The 18,788-nt window shown below is 31.3% G+C and overlaps 1 protein-coding gene and 2 non-coding genes across 3 annotated transcripts; 1 reads left to right on the top strand and 2 right to left on the bottom strand.

Moving 5' to 3' along the window:
* The first annotated feature begins 3,937 nt into the window (after positions 1 to 3,937).
* Positions 3,938 to 4,011, top strand: TRNAN-GUU (transfer RNA asparagine (anticodon GUU)). Its single transcript has one exon. It is a non-coding gene; the product is annotated as a tRNA-Asn (tRNA).
* A 254-nt stretch (positions 4,012 to 4,265) lies between these two features.
* Positions 4,266 to 6,239, bottom strand: LOC115716290 (uncharacterized). The gene is made up of 2 exons (XM_030645052.2): positions 6,041 to 6,239; positions 4,266 to 5,396 (listed from the first exon to the last, which is right to left on the bottom strand). The coding sequence occupies exon 2, from the start codon at positions 5,372 to 5,374 to the stop codon at positions 4,460 to 4,462; it is 915 nt and encodes a 304-aa protein (XP_030500912.1). The 5' UTR covers positions 5,375 to 5,396; positions 6,041 to 6,239; the 3' UTR covers positions 4,266 to 4,459.
* An 8,091-nt stretch (positions 6,240 to 14,330) lies between these two features.
* Positions 14,331 to 14,437, bottom strand: LOC133038624 (small nucleolar RNA R71). Its single transcript, XR_009688124.1, has one exon. It is a non-coding gene; the product is annotated as a small nucleolar RNA R71 (small nucleolar RNA).
* Positions 14,438 to 18,788: the final 4,351 nt, after the last annotated feature.

The following is an 18,788-nucleotide window of genomic DNA, read 5'->3' as shown; positions in this document are numbered from 1 at the left end:
ATCTAACCCTAGGAGAAATCCTATAAAAAGAATAAGATGGTTCTCATTCTATCCAACTTGTTATTCTAGTTTTCATTCTCTGTCAGACAACTAGAAACCTGAGAACCTCCTTCTATAGAATTCGAACCCTTCTCCCTTTCTTCTTCTTCATATTTTCGAGCATCATAGTGAAAGAGTACATGCCCACCCATAGCAAGTCAAGTACTCAATCATAGTGTGTAAAACTGTGAAGAATTCAACACCTGAAGGAGAATCGGGCTCAGATTTTGATAATACTCTGTGACAGAAAAGGAACAAGGGTTAGTGATCTGAGTAGAAGGAGACATATAATTTCGCTGCAATCAATGTAAGGTTTCTCAACTTTATATGTATTTAAATTTTATTGTTTTAGAAGATTCATATTTAGGATGTTAAGCAACATACATGGTAGTAAATCTAGATCCTGGTAAAATAATCCCCAACAATGTGGTATGTCCTTTTCAGGGCATTAGTAAAGTATACTAGTATCGGATATATGAAGTATACATTGGATTGGACTGATAGTGGAAAAGATATCATAAACTTACCGTTATGTCTTTTTTAAGTCAATATCACTTAGTTGATCTTAGGTCAATAGATGCTAATTCTGAGATGGTTAGGTTCTGGCTTAAATGTATTATTTGTGTTTTTTAACTTGTTCGTAGATCTGCCCAATTCTTACATCTTGGGAACATGGTTGTGCAATTGAGTGGGAGCGCTAATCATAGATATAGAATCTATAGCTTCTATAACTGTAGAGAATGGTGAATAGAATTGTGTGTTGTATTTCATAGAATAGCATATATTTATATACAAAGCTAAGAGACTAAATGAAAAGTTACTAAATACAAATAGGAAACTACTAAATATAAGTTACCTTAATTTTTAAAACTAATATTCTAACACTCTCCCTCAAGCTGGAGTATAGAGGTTAACTATACCCAGCTTGTTACAAAGATAAACAACACACACCCCATTCAAAGCCTTTGTAAAAATACATTTTAATTGTTCTCCAATCTTCACATATCCAGTGGAGATCAGACCTTGTTGAATTTTCTCACGAACAAAATGACAATGAATCTCAATGTGCTTAGGTCACTCGTGGAACACGGGATTTGAGGCAATATGAAGACCTGCTTGATTATCACACTACAATTTTGATGTAGTAGAAGTTTTAAACCCGAATTCAGTTAAAAGCTGATAAATCTATACATTAGTATAAAGTAATTTTTTTCCTTTTTTTTTTTTTTTAAAATTGTGGGCATAAAGTAATCTTGTATATAGTTTTTGAATAAGTTGGACTATTTTTTTAACTGAATATTAATTATTCAGATTTCTAATATGTACAAATATTACATTGGACAAACTATTTAATCTAATTATGCGTGAGAAACCAGGCTTAATAAATATAAATCTTACAAGTTTAATATTATGTTTTATCAAAAAAAAAATATATATTATTAGTTTTATCGATCACTTTCCAAGGAAATTAATAAATATATATGTTAAAATGTAAAATGTATCCATCTATCATGACGCATGACAAGTTTTACTTTTATTTATCTCTTGATAATCAATTGAGAATGGAAGATATTATTAATTAGAATTTGGTTTAATTATTTTTAGTTATTTGAAATTAAGTTGTAATTGGTGTTCAAATAACACCTCAACAACAATGAAAATGACTGAATTACGATCAGATTTCTTACCTTTAATACAAAATATCTCCATTATTATATTTTAGCAAAACCAACAATTAATTAATAGTAATACCACATAGTGAATTGGTGGGCCAACGTGAACGTCAGTTTGAAGTATTATATGTTCTTTGTGAAAATGCCAAAGATAAAAATAAAAATAGTTACTATGATATGCATGAACTTGGAAGAAGAAAGACTTAGACTTAACTTTAATATATTGGTAAATGTGAATTACTTTATGAATTTATTAAGGATGGTGTCACGCCATCTTTGAAAATTAATGAGAATGATATAGCTACTTAACTATTATTAAATTAAAGTGGTGTGGTATAATGATTGGGATGCTTGTCTGATTTTATTTATGACTTATTTGCAACGTAAGTCTTTAAATTATGGCTCGTGTAATACGCAGGACTGATTTGGATTAGACAAGTTAATTTGTTCAATTTAGCGTTTGGGCATGTTGGAAATCTGGATAACTAATTTATCTATCCTCATTTGTCTAGAATAATTTATTTCATCCAACAAGGTGAGATAAATAATCCTACAGGTGAGATTTTTTTTTATCATTTTTTTAATTTTAATTTTATTAATATATTTTAAATTTAATAAAAATTTAAAGGAAATAATTATCACACATTTATTTATACATTTTTTTTATCAAAAATTTATTCATTAAAATTAGTGAAAATGTATAATTTTGAATAATTATATATAGTTTCTAAAATTTAAAATACTATTAATTAAACAATAGTTACTTAAATTGATTCTAAGAAAAACAATATGACAATAAACTTATATGTTATTTTTAAATTACTAGAAAATTTATATAATTATTTTAAAAAATTAATATTTATATTAAATTAGTGTTTAAGATAAATAATTTTATATTATTCAAGTATTTTTATTTTACTATTTTAATTATTTATTAAATAAAAAATATGATAAAATATTTTATTATATATTTATAATATATCCTTAATTACATGGGCTTTTTTCAGTTTTAACAAAAAAAAAATAACAATATTACAAAAATATTTTCAACTGACCAAATAAACACATATACAACCCAAATAAAAAATTTACACAAATACCACTTACACACACCTTCAACTCAGGATCCATGCTTCATGGGCAACTATCGCGCAACTACGCAGCAACCCAACGCAACCAAAACGAAAATTCAACCAGAAAGAGAACCACCATTAATTTCTGCGACTTCACCTGAGAAGACGACCAAAATCAATGAAAATAGGGGCTATTTCGAATTCATAAAAAAAAAAGTGTAGAAAAACTACTACGAAAGTAAAATTCAATCGGGAATCCAGTTTAATTTGCATAAAACTAACGTCCTGACTTCAATTTGTTGATCCATGAAAAGCAGATCTCAAAAAGTTAAACTGGAGTTCCCAAATAATCCAACTCAAGTATAATCTAAAAAAAAGTTACATCAATACTATAGTAAAATGTTTATCCTAGTGTATTTTTTGTTGTTTTCTAAAGATCTAATAGTGAATTTGTTCATATTAAATCATAAAGAGACATGTAGATAAAGTTACGTACGTGGAAACACTGTTCTGATTTTTAATGTTTCACAACAATTGCATTACAGTTAAATAAACATTTTGCTAACAATTATATTTCGTCTGATTGAAACCTTCGTCTAATGTAACCTTCGGCCAACCACCCAGCAACCACCCAAAAACTTTTGTCTGATTGAAACCTTCATCTAATGCAACCTTCGGCCAACCACCTAGCAACTACCCTGCAACTATCGTCTGATTGAAACCTCCGTCTGATGTAATTACCGCGCAACCACGCAGCAATCACCTTGCAACTATCATCTGATTGTGTAAGTGACTGATGATAGTGTAAGTGGTATTTTGGTAATTAAAATCACATAAAAAGTATAAATGTTGTATTTACCTTATGGATGTATTTTTGTAAATAAAATATCAAATTTTTTTTATGTAATAATTCTTTAGTTAAATTAGTTTAACAATTAATTAAAAGGTTGAGATTTCAAAACCCAACAACTTGAGCTGGATTATATATAATATGAGTTGTGTCTTACATCCTTGTTCGTAGGTTAACACAATTCAACCTATGATTCCCCCAAGTTAAGATTTTCTAAGTTGTCGTTTTCGACAGAAACATATTCTTATGTTTTTCTTTAACATTTGTTTTATATAATTAAGTGCATTTGGATCTTCCAAACAGCTGGAGTAGCTCAGTTGGTTAGAGCGTGTGGCTGTTAACCACAAGGTCGGAGGTTCGACCCCTTCCTCTAGCGAATTTGAAGTTTTTACTTCTTTATTTTTTTATAAAGCAACAAAATAAAAAAAAAAAAAAAAAAAAAAAAAAAAAAAAAAAAAAAACATTATTAAATTTATGCAAAGGGTTTTTCAATTAAGCTTTTTTTGGATTGGTTTTCACCTTTCACTGAGGAAACATTGTATCGCTCCATGCCCATCTGTTTGTTTCTATTCATGGCAAATTTTTCCTTTTCCTATGTTTCTTGAATTGTAATATCGACTAAGTCTTTCATTGAAATTGTGTACAATGATATTATATTTATTTTAAGGCACAAAACGGCCAAACATAAAGAAAACAAACCAAAGAATTAAAGTTAACTAACTATGTTCACAACATAACTGTTGAGATGAAATTTATCTTAAATGCAAATAAGAGATTTATCACTTATTGGAAGTGTAATGGGAAAAAGAATTATGAAAACAACATCAGTATTTTCCTCTCCACGAATGCCACTTCAATTTCACTTGGAACCACAAAGGAGGCAAGCCAAGTACCCCTCTTGATAACCTGGGATCAAAGACATCAAAATGCGCTTGACTCAAAGAATCCAACAGAACTTGAGCAGGCACCGCGGGCAGCAGCACCGGACGAGCCTCAGCAGGCACTTTTCCAGCCAACTCACGGGCCTTCTGTAAATGAACATTAGCTATAGAAGCCATGTCAAACACTGCGCTACATAGATTTTCTCGAGAATCCAAATGTAGTTCTATTTGACCTCCCTGTTTAGACAATAAACCATGCTTGGCTGCTACCTCGGTGGGTATGTAAGAAAAGTGGCGGTTGCGGCTAGCGTGGTAAGGTAGTGACTTGATCAGCAAAAGAAGGCCACTCGCTTTGCCAACGTGCGAGGCTGCATGATCAGCAATAGTGGACCTTATACCACCAGCTTGAAGTGTAGTGTAAAGAATAGTTGAGGCAGTGTCCTCTGCATACTGCTCCAACTCTTTAATTTTTTCGGGGATTTCATTGCTCTCTCTCCTGGCATCATTAATTCGAGCTTCCACAGATCGTTTTAACCACCCTTTGGTGATTTTGTTCTCATGTATAACTGAGGAGAGAGCCTGAGCTGTAGGGTGTTCAATAGCCTTTTTAGCATAGATTTTGTCTATGGCTTCTTGCCACCACAAGAGGCGCATAAGGCCGATTTTCGGATCAGAAGCAACATCCATAGCTCTGGCTGTTTCAATGTTGAAAGCACGAATTGCAAATGCAGCCTTCCTCATGTTGAGGGGAAGTTCCAGAAGGCAAAGGTAGTGATGGTAATCATAGCTTCTTACTTGTTGTACACAATACGAGAACGATGCCCGCAAGCTACTAGATGTGAAACCACCACCGCTCATCTAATTTCTAGGGCAATTCTACCTGTAAGAAGAACACATTGATCGATTTTGTAAGATTTAGTCTAGTTAAGAAAAAATAACCAAGTTTTAATGTAAACTATAATATTATGCTCACAAAACCCATTACAAATTCTAAACCTTATACACATTCGCAAAAGATTAAGTTTTCTCTAATTTTGAACCTCAATTTATTTTAGAATTAAAAAACGGTTTAATTTAAGAACAACCCTCAACTTAATCAGCTCATACCTCAACGGTCTAGAAAAATAATGCAAGTTTTAATTTAACATGTATGATATACATAAAAAGCCAATCTTTGTATAGTTGTTCTGATTACATGTTACTACACACAATCAACAATCAAACTCTTCAATTACTTTGTCAAAGCTTATAATACATTAAATTTAACAATTATAATGCAAATCCCAGTAACGGAAAACAAAAACCCATATTTTCTCACAGCAAATTAATCAAACAGATACAAGACATGTATTTTCTCCAACTATTTTACTACAGTTACATTACAATCCATAAATAAAGCATAGGCCAGTACTGGATAAACTGAACGAAATAAATGTGCCTAAGTAAAGAAATTGAACTCATCTAAGATCTTGAAAGAAAAGAAAGGGAAAAAAAAAAACTCTCAAGAAATGAAAGCCAAAATACCTCTTAAAACCAACAAAGAGGGTAAAGAGAAGCTTGATTCGAAAAAAGAATGTCTTGGCTGGGGGCACCGTCGACTTGAGGAGGTGAGAGACGCCGTCGTCGAGGTGTGTGCTGCTGCAGCTGAGAGCGGGGGAGAGAGGTTGAGATCGGCTGGAATGGAAGAGGGAAAGAGTGATGATCTATTGGACTGGGTAAGTTGAAAAATGCCTCTTTTATTCATCAATTAATCAAATTTACCTCTAATTTTATATTTATTTGAAATATACCTCTTTTTATATGTATTGTACCCAAAATACCCTTACATAAGAGAATCACATGGAGAATATCTTGAAGTGACAGGGGCAAAATTGGTACAATGTTTAAAAAAAGAGGTAAAAATAATAGATTTTAAAAAAGAAGGTAAAAATAAAAGAGGACAATATCAAAAGGGTATAGAGTGTAATTTCCTCCTATTTTTATTTTGGACTAGAAATATTGGGCTTAGGAATAAAAACGCAATGGGCTACCTAAGACCATCTCTGTATTTGGTAAATTTTGTGTTTTGACAAAAATAAAATGAATTTTTTTATGTTATATTTAACCCTATTTTTAGGGTTGTGTGACAAACACACATTTTTTTTGATAAAATCACCGTAAGGTTTGGTAGGTATTAATTAAGGATGTGTATAAATCTATCTAATCTACTCATAACTGATCTTGTTAAATATTAGATATTAAATTATAATGGGATCGAATTGAATGTTATTTTTGAATATCTAACTGAATCGGATTAGATGTTTGATAAAGTGTCTAAAAATTTAATACATCTAACTTCTAATCGAACTAATAAGTATTTTCGTTTTGTTTGGATAAGTAATTAGATTTTAGATGTTTTTACATAAAATATTGTATTTTTTTCAAACTTAACAATTATATTGTGGTAAAAAAAATTTTACACTTATTCTATTTATACCCTATTTTTTTTTTTCATTTTTACTATTTTTTATTTTGTAATACAAATACATAATGAGGAGATGATATTATTTTGCATATTGTAACGAGGTCGGTACCTTGTTATTTTTCTGTTACTTTATAATTGTCTTTTTGTTGTTTTATAGTTGTTTAATATTGTTGTTAAGGTGTTCTACATTTGTTTTTAAGCAGTCTTAATTATTATTTTTTACTGCAACATTTTTATAATTTTAAAACTTTAATACTGTATTTTTGAAAACTTAGTACAGTAAAAATGTAAAAAAAAAAAAAAGTATGATAGTAAAAATATAAAAAATAACAAAAAAGATGGGCATTTCTGTAAGAACTCCTAGATTTTATGTTGTTATATGTATATATAAAAATTAAGATTGATATTTAACTTTCTTTTTCTTTTGGATTAGATGGATTCAATACAATCCAATCTAATAAATATTAGATCTAAAATATTAGACTGGTCTCCAAAAAAAATACTAGGTCTAAAATATTGTACATATATGAATTAAACAAATAGATTTATATGAAATACATCTAATGAATAGAAACAGTCCATTCTAGCATCCAATAGATGTTGGATAAATTAGGTGAATGAAATTTAATATCTAATATATAATTGAATCAGATCTAGATTACACAAAATTACTCACACATGAGTAATGTAGGACACACACACCACACAAATTTCTTTTCTTTTTTTTCATTTTTTTTTTTTTTTTGATAAAATTACACTGAACATAGCATTTATCTAAAAAAAATTAGTAATTTTGTTCCTTGAATTTTTGACTTAAAATATAGGAAAATCTAGCTAAATAATCTTCTTATGAAACCACTTTTATTAAATAACCTTCTTATAAAATTATTTTATTTTTTAAATTTTTGTATTAACTAATAAAGTAAATAACCAAAATATCCACCTAACCACCCCACCCTCAACCCTTCACCATTCCCCACATTTTTTTCCCAATTTTCTTCATCTCTTCTTTATTTCTTCATCTCTTCTTCTCCTCTTAATTTCTTCATCTCAACCATCCCCCAAAATAAGCTTAACCACTATTTTTTCTTCTCTTCACCTCACTATTTCTTTTTCAAATTTTTTTTTATAAACTCATCTCTATCTTTTCTTCTTAAATTTGTCATCTACTCCCTTAAAATCTCTAAAAATAAAACTCTAATTTGTAATCAATCTAATCTCCATAGATAAAACTAAGGAAATTCTTTTAGTTTAATCATTTTGTTAAGTTTTATTATATATATATAATTTTTAATTTATATAAATATATCATATTATATATGTATATATACCCACATAATATATATATACATATTCATGAGCATTATTCTCTACATCAATTAGTGTAAAATAAATAGAATATAAATTGAGATTTTGTTTATTCTTTTTTGTGTTAAATTTAAAGTTAAGTTGTAGCTTGGTTGAATTTTGGTTCTCTAATTCATGTGTTTTTTTTCCTTATTTTATGAAGAATCTCTTTTTATTTATTTTGTTATATAAATTTAAATAAATACACTACTATATTATTATCACATTATTTTATGAATTAACGGATAAAATTAAAGGTTATATTGTGTTTTCTTAGGCAAGAGTTATGTTTTTCTCATTTTTACACCAATTGACTCTTATGCATATTTACTTATGATTAACATTTTTTAAGTTGTGCAATTACTCAATCACCCAAGCTCAACTCTAACATACTATATTTTAGTAATTCAATGGCACGAAGCAAAATACAAAGTATTATAGATCCAAAATAACATATCCAACGACGATTGATTTTGAATGAACCAACTCCTCCCGCGTGTACAGAAACAACTCAATCAAATGATGAGGTAAATGGGTAGAACTTCACCAAATATGTTCAAGATTTCTAAAGTCTATTTGATATATTATATAGCTTGATTTGTGTTAGTAGAGTTCGACCATAAATGGTCGAGATTATAAATAAAATGTTAGTATAAATTTTAACTACTTTTAATAAAGTTCGAGCAAATATAGTCTCAAAAGTCTTGAAATGTTAGTGTAGAGCTCAATTATATGGAGTAGATCTCGACCATTCACAGTCAACATGTAGTCTCTAAATTCTTGTAATGTTATTATAATCAAATGTCTTGAGTTGAGCTCAACCGTGTGTGGGTAAAGCTCAACTATTATGTTTTTGTTTGATTGGTTTAATATTTACCTCCTTTTATTTAAATCTTAGCTACATAGTGAAGATGAGTCAATGAAAAGTTTTGAAGAACAATCAGAAACAAAAGGAGAAGAAAAATCATAATCAAGTGGACAAGAAGAAACAAAATCAGATGGAGAAGAATAATCATAATCTAATGGAGAAGAACAAGCTGAATCTGATGGAGATGAACAAGTAGAATCTGATGGAAAAGAGCAAGAAGAATCTGATGAAGAAGAACAATTAGAGCCTTCATCTGTGTCACGAGACAAAACACATTCAGTATTTTTTGAATTTGTTCACTTTCTTTTTTTTTTCTTATGTTATTTGGATAGTTTAATATTGAAGAAAGATTGCATTTAATTTATTACAGGTGGAAAAAATTTCTCGATCGGAGCCTATATTAAAGGAAAATGAACATTTTGAGTGCAAAATAAGTATAAAAATTCAGATGGACGAGATCACAAGGCACATTAATGATGTACTAAAGAATGACCTGACACACTTAAAATTATTCAAAGAATCTCCGGTCGGCCACTTTCTCAATATTTCTAACTACTATAGACATTTTAGCCAAGTGATGTGGCTATTACTCATTCGAGAAGCAGATTGTTATAGAGATTTAAAGATGTAGTTTGTTGTGAATAAGATACCAATCCGATTCTCATTGATGGAGTATGTATTAATAACTAGACTAAAATGCTCAAAGTACCGTAAAGGTTGGGAATTTCAAGTTGTGTCAAATCATTCAAAGATAGAAACTTTCGTGAAAGACCTTCATGCATCACATTTGACGACTTAAAGACCAAATTAAAATAATTGTCCAACCAAAACTAAAATAAAAAATCACAGAAGAAGAATGAAATTAAGAAATATTAAAGATGGCTTCACTCTTGTTCGTCTCCGGAGTCTTAATGCACGAAGACAAAAAAAAAAAACAAGCTAACATTGACCAAAAATTATTAGGATTGGTTGATGATTTGGAAATGTTCAACAAATTCCCTTAGGGGACTCATTCTTATAAGTATACGTTAAAGCAACTCTGGAAGTCACTAAAAGAAAAATAAATATCAGTGCATGAGAAAGCGCAGACGATGTCCACGTTCACCTATTCAGGCTTCCCTCTTCTATTAGCAGTAAGTAAATTTCCCTAAGTAAAGTACAAGAATATTGAAATATCTTTTTATAATTTCTCTTATTTGCGTGTGTAGATTTTAGTGTATGAATGAATCCTAACAGTGGCAAACAATTATGTAGAGCTTAGAGGTCACATTAACAGAATTTACCGATGGAGGACAACTTGGAAGTGTAAGAAAGATCCCTCTTATAGTGGTGTAGTAGAGGCTTTAGGTGATTCAAAGGTTAAAATCTTATTTATTATTGATATTTAGTTTTCCTTTTATTTATTTTATTTTATATTAATAATTTTGTATTCAAGATATAAAAAGTATTCTTTCACCTACTAAACGGGAGAAAAAAATGACACACACGCAAGGCTTCATTTGTATCTCTGAATCAAAGTCAAACAACTTGACTGATATATTTATAGGTGTGTTGGAGTCTATAGGCACAATTAATTGGACAGATGATACTTATAGACATGAGACTTGTGGTAATGTCAATGTTAAAAATGAAGAACAATACACTATTACAACCCTCCGATCAAGCTACAGAAGTTGGTAACACAATTCATGTTCAACCTATGAGTGAAGCCACACGAGATGATCTTCTAGTGGTCACGTGAGGTTATTCTCCCATCCATATATCCACGCCATCCACAATGTATGGACCAAAATTGAGACAAAGTGAAAAAGTGGACTGGTGCACTGTCAAAGCTTACATAAATCAATAATTTTCGTTGATGAGATCAAAAATTTTAATGTTGCCTTCAAAGATAATTTTGTCGCCACAACAATAGAATATTCATGTTGAAGGGCAATAATCTCCCCATTCTGAAAGGCAACCTACTCATATTGGAGAAGAACATTCTCCCCATTCTGAAAGGCAACACACTCATGTTAAAGAGGATCATTCTTCCCATTTCGAAAGGCAACAAACTCATGTTGTCTACTCCTTATTATGAAGAGCAACTTCTACAGGATGATGTTGAAGGTGAACCTCATCAAGTTGTGCGAGAAAATCCAAAGAGGGTACTAAAACGTTCACACTACTTGGAGCCACCATATACTGACCCTTTGCGTTATACTAATTCTTTCAGCTTTTCATTGTATATGCTTGTATATTCATGTTGAAGGGCAACAATCTCTCCATTTTGAAAGGAAACATACTCATGTTGAAGAAGAACATTCTCCCTATTCTGAAAGGTAATATACTCATGTTGAAGAGGAACATTCTCCCCATTATGAAAGGCAATATACTCATGTTGAAGAGGAATATTTTCCTCATTTTGAAAGGCAACACACTTATGTTGAAGATCAATCTAATCTTTATTATGAAGAGCAACCTCTACAGGATGATATTAAAGTTGAACCTTATCAAGTTGTGCGAGAAAATCCAAAGAGGGTACCAAAGCGTTCTGTTAAATGCCAAAATATTACATAATTTATAGTGTAAAAATACAAAATAAAATTAATTCTTTATAATATTTTCAAGAAATTAATGCAATATATTATTATATTGAAAATATTTTATTTAAGATTAATTTTATCTTTGTTTATCAATAATAATAGTATTTATGGCATAATAGAGAGAAAAAAAAATGAATAAAAAATTAAGAAAATGCATTGTTTTCATTTAAAGAAATACAAATTAATTAGGTTTTAAATAAATATTTTCTCCAAGATATTTTATGTTGAAAATATTTTGTTTGGATTTAATTTTGTTTGTTGTTTGAATTAAAAAATAGCATTATTAAAAGAAAAGAAAAAGAAATAAAAATGGCAGAAATAAAAGCCCAAAACCATGAAAATTGGCATTTTTGAAAGTCAAAAAGCCCAAGAAATCAGCCCAAAAACCGCCCCAAATTCCTCACCAGCAGATAGCCCCGCCACGTGGCGGTCTGCCATTCGTCCGCAGAAGCCCAGCAGGAGCTTGACCCCCAGCCGCCTCTCCTTCTCCCCACTCGCGCGTGGCGTCCACCTTCGCACCTGGTCCGCAGGTGCTCCTCACGCGCCTACCACGAGAGTGGGCCTCGTCCCACCTTGGTCACCAAGCTTCAAAAAGGAAGCTTTCTGCATGCGCCAAGTGTCACTCCATGACACAATTTGTTATTTTTCAGCCAACAGAAGCTCGACACGTGGCACCGACTCATCAAAGGCAGCCAATCCGACAGTGCCACGTGTCACTCCGGTTTTAATTATTGGTATTTACATTTTTACCCACATGCAATTTGTAATAAGTTTAATTGCACATTAGTCCTTTTACCCTTCTATAAATAGAAGCTTAGGATTTTAGAATTCAGTTACAGTTTCATCAGACAGAAAAATCCAGAGAAAACGCTCAGAGCGCTCAGTGTTAGTTTACCGCTTTCTTAGTTAATTTTCTTATGGGTTTCTAAGTTCCCTTATTATTAAGGATGACGATGAAACCCAGTGTATTTAATTAAGTATTTATTTTTATTTTGATTCTCAGTACAATATATGCTTATGATTTTCGCTTCTTAAAATAATTTCTTTCATCTTTAATATCAAGTATTTTTGATAGTTAGAAATTATTTATGCTTGGTTCCATATTTTATTAAAAATAATATTCTTTGATTTTTTGTATTTACATTAAATTGTTTCACATTTAATGCTTAGAAGTTATAATTTTAAAGCGAAGGAAAATCTATTTTTTTTATTAGAAAATCATTGGTTTGATTACTGGTTAAATTATGAGAATCAATATAAACATGAATATTTAATATACACTTATGTGGATTCTGAACCCTTAATAATATCCCCAAATACCTTTGAAAATATATGTTACTGTCATTTTTATCGTTTAAACACTTTATTTTATTTTGTTACCAAAAATCTCACTATTTTTGGAACTAGGTTAGAGTTTTATTAGCTTAGATTAAATTAGTATTTTCTTCAATTTCACGCAACTTCCATGGGTTCGACCTCGTTCTTCACAATCTCCATATTACAATAAAGATTCGTGCACTTGCGAGTTGATAAATGAAAAACGTACCATTTCGGTATACAACAAGTTTTTGGCGCCGTTGCCGGGGAGCTGCAAGAAGAAAAACTACTTTAATTTAAGTTGGTATAATTCTTCTACTAGTTATTATATTATATATATATATTATATTATGTTTCTTAATAACGAAGTAAAACATATATTATTATTATTATTATAAAATTTATTATATATTATTGTTATATATAATATTAATATATTATTTATTATTATATACATTACTTAACTATTAAGAAAAGTATATTATTATTATAATTATATATAATAAAGTATATATTATAAATTATAATTAATATTAATATTTATATTTCAGTTAAATATATATATTATTTATTTCCTGTTATATTTTAAATTCTGTCTTTATTTCTGCACATATATTAATATTAGTATTTATATTTCTGTCAAATATATATATTATTTATTTCCCGCTATATTTTAATTCAGTCTTTATTTACGCAATTATATGGTAGGCACTGCCTCCTAATTTTTCATGTTATTTTAATTTTTGTGATACTTGGTGTATGATTCGCTGGGAACGAAATTCTAAAAATCGTTTGGTAAAAAGAAAATTATTATGGGTTGAAATTAAAAGTGAAAATTTTGACATCATGGAACCAAATCAAGTAAATGTGGAAGAAAAAACTCTTATTGATCATTTTTCTCCCATTTCTGCTAATCCACCATCATGCATTATTTTTCCTGAAACAAATACTACACATTTTGAGCTGAAACCTTCCATAATTCAACTTTTGCCATCTTTTTATGGGTTAGGTAAAGAGGATCCATACATCCATGTGAAAGATTTTTTAGAAATTTGCTCTACATTTAGATTTCAAAATTTTTCTGATGAATCTGTTAGGCTTAGACTTTTTCCATTCTCATTAAAAGATAAGTCTAAAGCCTGGTTAAATTCACTCCCAGCCCGATCTATTTCTACTTGGGATGAATTAGTTAATAAATTTTTGTCCAAATTTTTTCCAATGTCTAAAACGGATAATATTAGGAGAAAAATCTCCGAATTTTATCAGAAAGATCACGAAGAATTTTATGAATGTTGGGAAAAAATTAAAGATTTATTGCTAAAATGTCCACACCATGGTTTTGCGAAATGGAGATTGGTAAAATACTTTTATGATGGATTATCTCCTTCAAACCGACAAATGGTACAATCAATGCACACTGGAAAATTTTTGCAATTTAGAGGGGATGAGGCTTGGGAGTCTCTTGAGAATCTTTCTGTAAATTCTCAACAATGGAATTGCCAAGATCCTAGATCGAAAGCTTCCAACACACCTAAGAGAGGTGGAATTTACGATGTCAAAGATGACGTAGATATTAAAACATCATTAGCAAATCTAACTAGGAGAGTTGAAGCTATGTCATTAAGTCAATCCATGAATACTCCTATACATAGGAATGAAATTTGTTCCTTATGCTATAGTACAAGTCATAGTGCCCAGTCCTGTCCATCATTGCCTATATACCAAGAGGCATTTTCTGAAGAAGTGAACGCTTTTCAAACTTATGGGAAATTATCTGATAGCCCATTTTCTCAATCCTACAATCCAAATTGGAGAAATCATCCAAATTTTTCATGGAGACAGAACCAGCCTCCAATGAATCAAGGGCACCAATACAACACACCCAATCAGAGTCAAGCCCAACCTAATATGCCATATCCTCAACAACAAAGAAAACCATATTTAGAGGATACACTACAACAGTTTATGCAAACCACCCAACAAGCTTTACACACAAATTCTCAATCACTGTTAAAGCTTGAAACACAAATGGGTCAGCTTGCTATTGCTGTAGCTGAAAGGGAAAAGGGAAAACTTCCCAGTCAACCCATTCCAAATCCAAAGAGTCAGTACGAGGTAAGTACATCTAGACCTACTGAAGAAGCTAAATCAATTTCTATCCTTAGGTCTGGAAAAATTATTGAAAAACCTGATTACAAACCTCAAACTGATGCTGAAATAAACAAAGACTCATTGAAAGAAAATGAAAAGAGTCAGCCTGAAAGTTCACATTCCAAAGACTCGGTTGAAGAATCGAGTCAAACTTTACCGTTCATTCCAAAAGCTCCATTCCCACAAAGATTGCTCCCGATCAAAAAAGGTAGTCAGTATGGTGACATCTTAGAAGTATTCAAACAAGTAAGTATAAATATCCCTTTCTTAGATGCCATTAAGCAAATACCTGCCTACTCTAAATTCTTGAAAGATTTGTGTACTGCAAAAAGAAACACAAATGTTCCGAAAAAGGCATTTTTAACGGAACAAGTCAGCTCCATAATTCAATATAAAAGTCTTGTTAAACACAAAGATCCGGGGTGTCCCACCATTCCTTGTATTATAGGTGATCATGTGATTAACAAAGCTTTACTTGATTTAGGAGCTAGTGTGAATTTATTGCCTTATTCTGTTTATAAGCAACTTGGTCTAGGGGAACTGAAACCAACATCTATGACACTTCAGTTAGCTGATCGTTCTGTGAAAATTCCTAGAGGTGTCATAGAAGATGTTTTGATTAAGGTAGATAAATTTATTTTCCTGCTGATTTCATTGTTCTTGATACTCATTTTGTTGAAGACATAAGTGCTCAAATTCCGATCATTTTGGGTAGACCATTTTTAGCCACATCAAATGCAATCATCAACTGTCGTAATGGTGTTCTTAAATTATCATTTGGAAATATGACTGTTGAGTTGAATGTTTTTAATGTTACTAATAAATCTGTTGATTGCGATGATGTATATGAGGTAAATTTTATTGATTCTGTCACACAAGATTTCATGCTAAACAAAGATAATTCTTTTGAAAATTGTGTAAGTCATTTTGGTATGAATTTTGAAAGTTCTTTTGATAGTGTAAATTCTTTGTTAGAGTCTACACCATTGATAAACACAGAAGAGTGGAACACCAAAATTTAGTCAATTGAACCCTTTTGCCAATTAGAATCACAGTCACTCCCTGAACCACGAAAGTTAGATCTAAAGGTTTTACCTGAAGATCTAAAATATGCATTCCTAGGAGAGTCAGAAACCTTCCCTGTTATCATCGCATCTGCGTTAGACGAGAAACAAGAAGAGAAATTGGTACAAGTTCTTAAGAGTCACAAAGAAGCCATAGGGTGGACCATGGCTGACATCAAAGGAATTAGTCCTTCGGTGTGCATGCATCGAATCCATTTAGAAGAAAATGCAAAGCCATCCCGTGAGTGTCAAAGAAGGTTAAATCCAAATATGAAAGAAGTAGTGAGAGATGAAATACTTAAAACATTAGATGTGGGTATTATATACCCAATTTCTGATAGTTCATGGGTCAGCCCGATCCATGCTGTTCCTAAGAAGTCTGGAATTACTGTAGTCAAGAATGCAAACGATGAATTAATCCCCACTAAAATCCAAACTGGATGGAGAGTGTGCATTGACTACAGAAAACAGAATAGCCTCACCAGAAAAGACCATTCCCCATTACCCTTCATTGATTAAATGCTTGAAAGATTAGCTGGTCACGAGTGCTACTGTTTTCTCGATGGTTACTCGGGATACAACCAAATCCCGATAGCACCCGAGGATCAAGAAAAGACCACCTTCACATGTCCTTATGGAACATTTGCTTATCGACGCATGTCTTTTGGCTTATGCAATGCACCTGCGACGTTTCAAAGGTGTATGATTGCAATTTTTTTCTGATATGGTTGAACATTTTTTGGAAATCTTTATGGATGATTTTTCTATTTATGGATCTTCTTTTGATGAATGTTTACACCACCTGTCTCTTGTCTTGATTCGTTGTAAAGAAAAGAATTTAGTGCTAAATTGGGAAAAATGTCAATTTATGGTAAAACGTGGAATTTTCTTAGGACGTGTGATTTCATCTGAGGGAATAGAAGTTGACAAAGCTAAAGTTAATCTTATTTCAAAACTTCCACCACCTAAAACTGTGAAAGAAATTAGATCATTCTTAGGTCACGCCGGTTTCTACCGGAGATTCATAAAAGACTTTAGCAAAATTTCACGGCCTCTGTGCCATTTACTTAGAAAAGATAATGCATTTGTTTTTGATCATGATTGTCATATTGCTTTTGAGAAATTGAAAACTATGCTAACTAATGCACCCATTATTCAACCTCCTGATTGGAACCTTCCTTTTGAAATAATGTGTGATGCTTCTGATTATGCTATAGGAGCTGTCTTAGGGCAAAGAATTGATAAAATACCACATGTTATTTCCTACTCTAGCAAAACTCTAAATGATGCTCAATTAAATTATTCCACAACTGAGAAAGAATTGCTTGCTGTAGTCTTTGCCTTAGAAAAGTTTAGGTCTTATCTATTAGGATCTAAAATAATTGTTTATTCTGATCATGCTGCTTTAAGATATCTTTTGTCTAAGAAAGATGCAAAATCACGTTTAATCCGTTGGATACTTCTTTTACTAGAGTTTGATCTAGAAATTCGTGATAAAAAGGGGTCTGAAAATGTTGTTGATGATCACTTATCTAGGCTAATTATTGAAACTAGTAAAGAGCCTACCCCTATCACCGAAACCTTTCCTGATGAACAATTGATGCATGTTTCTTCTCTGCCTTGGTATGCTGACATTGTGAATTATCTTATTACTGGTGAAATACCATCTCACTGGTCTAAACAAGATAAAAATAAATTTTATTCTGAGGTGAAAAATTTTATCTGGGATGATCCATACTTGTTTAAATATTGTCCAGATCAGATAGTACGTAGATGTATCCCAAATTGTGATCAAACTAAAATCATATCTTTTTGTCGTGATCATGCCTGTGGAGGCCATTTGAGTAGTAAAAAGACTGCTGCAAAAATTTTACAATGTGGTTTTTATTGGCCCACAATTTTTCGTGATACATATGCATACTGTAAAGCCTGTGAACGTTGTCAAAAGTTAGGAAGTCTGTCTAGAAGAAACATGATGCCTTTAAACCCTATTCTTATTATTGATGTATTTGATGTTTGGGGTATTGATTTTATGGGACCTTTTCCTAACTCGTTTGGAAATTTGTATATTCTTGTTGGAGTTGATTATGTTTCAAAATGGGTCGAAGCTGTTGCATGTCACACAAACGACCACAAAGTGGTGGTTCGTTTCTTAAAAGAAAATATTTTTTCCCGTTTTGGCACACCACGTGCTATCATTAGTGATGGAGGTACACATTTTTGTAATAAGCCATTTGCACATCTCATGAAAAATTATGGCATTACACACAAAGTCACTACACCATATCATCCTCAAACTAGTGGTCAAGTTGAAATCTCCAATAGGGAAATAAAGCACATCCTAGAAAAAACAGTCAACCCAACTAGGAAAGATTGGTTCCTGAGACTAACTGATGCTTTATGGGCATATCGTACTGCATACAAAACTCCCATTGAAATAATGTCACCTTACCGCCTAGTGTATGGAAAAGCCTGT

The sequence above is a fragment of the Cannabis sativa genome, chromosome 5, assembly GCF_029168945.1.
Source record: "Cannabis sativa cultivar Pink pepper isolate KNU-18-1 chromosome 5, ASM2916894v1, whole genome shotgun sequence".
Taxonomy (NCBI): Eukaryota; Viridiplantae; Streptophyta; class Magnoliopsida; order Rosales; family Cannabaceae; genus Cannabis; species Cannabis sativa.
The sequence above is the reverse complement of the archived record's forward strand: the minus strand, read 5'-3'. Positions and strand labels throughout refer to the sequence as shown.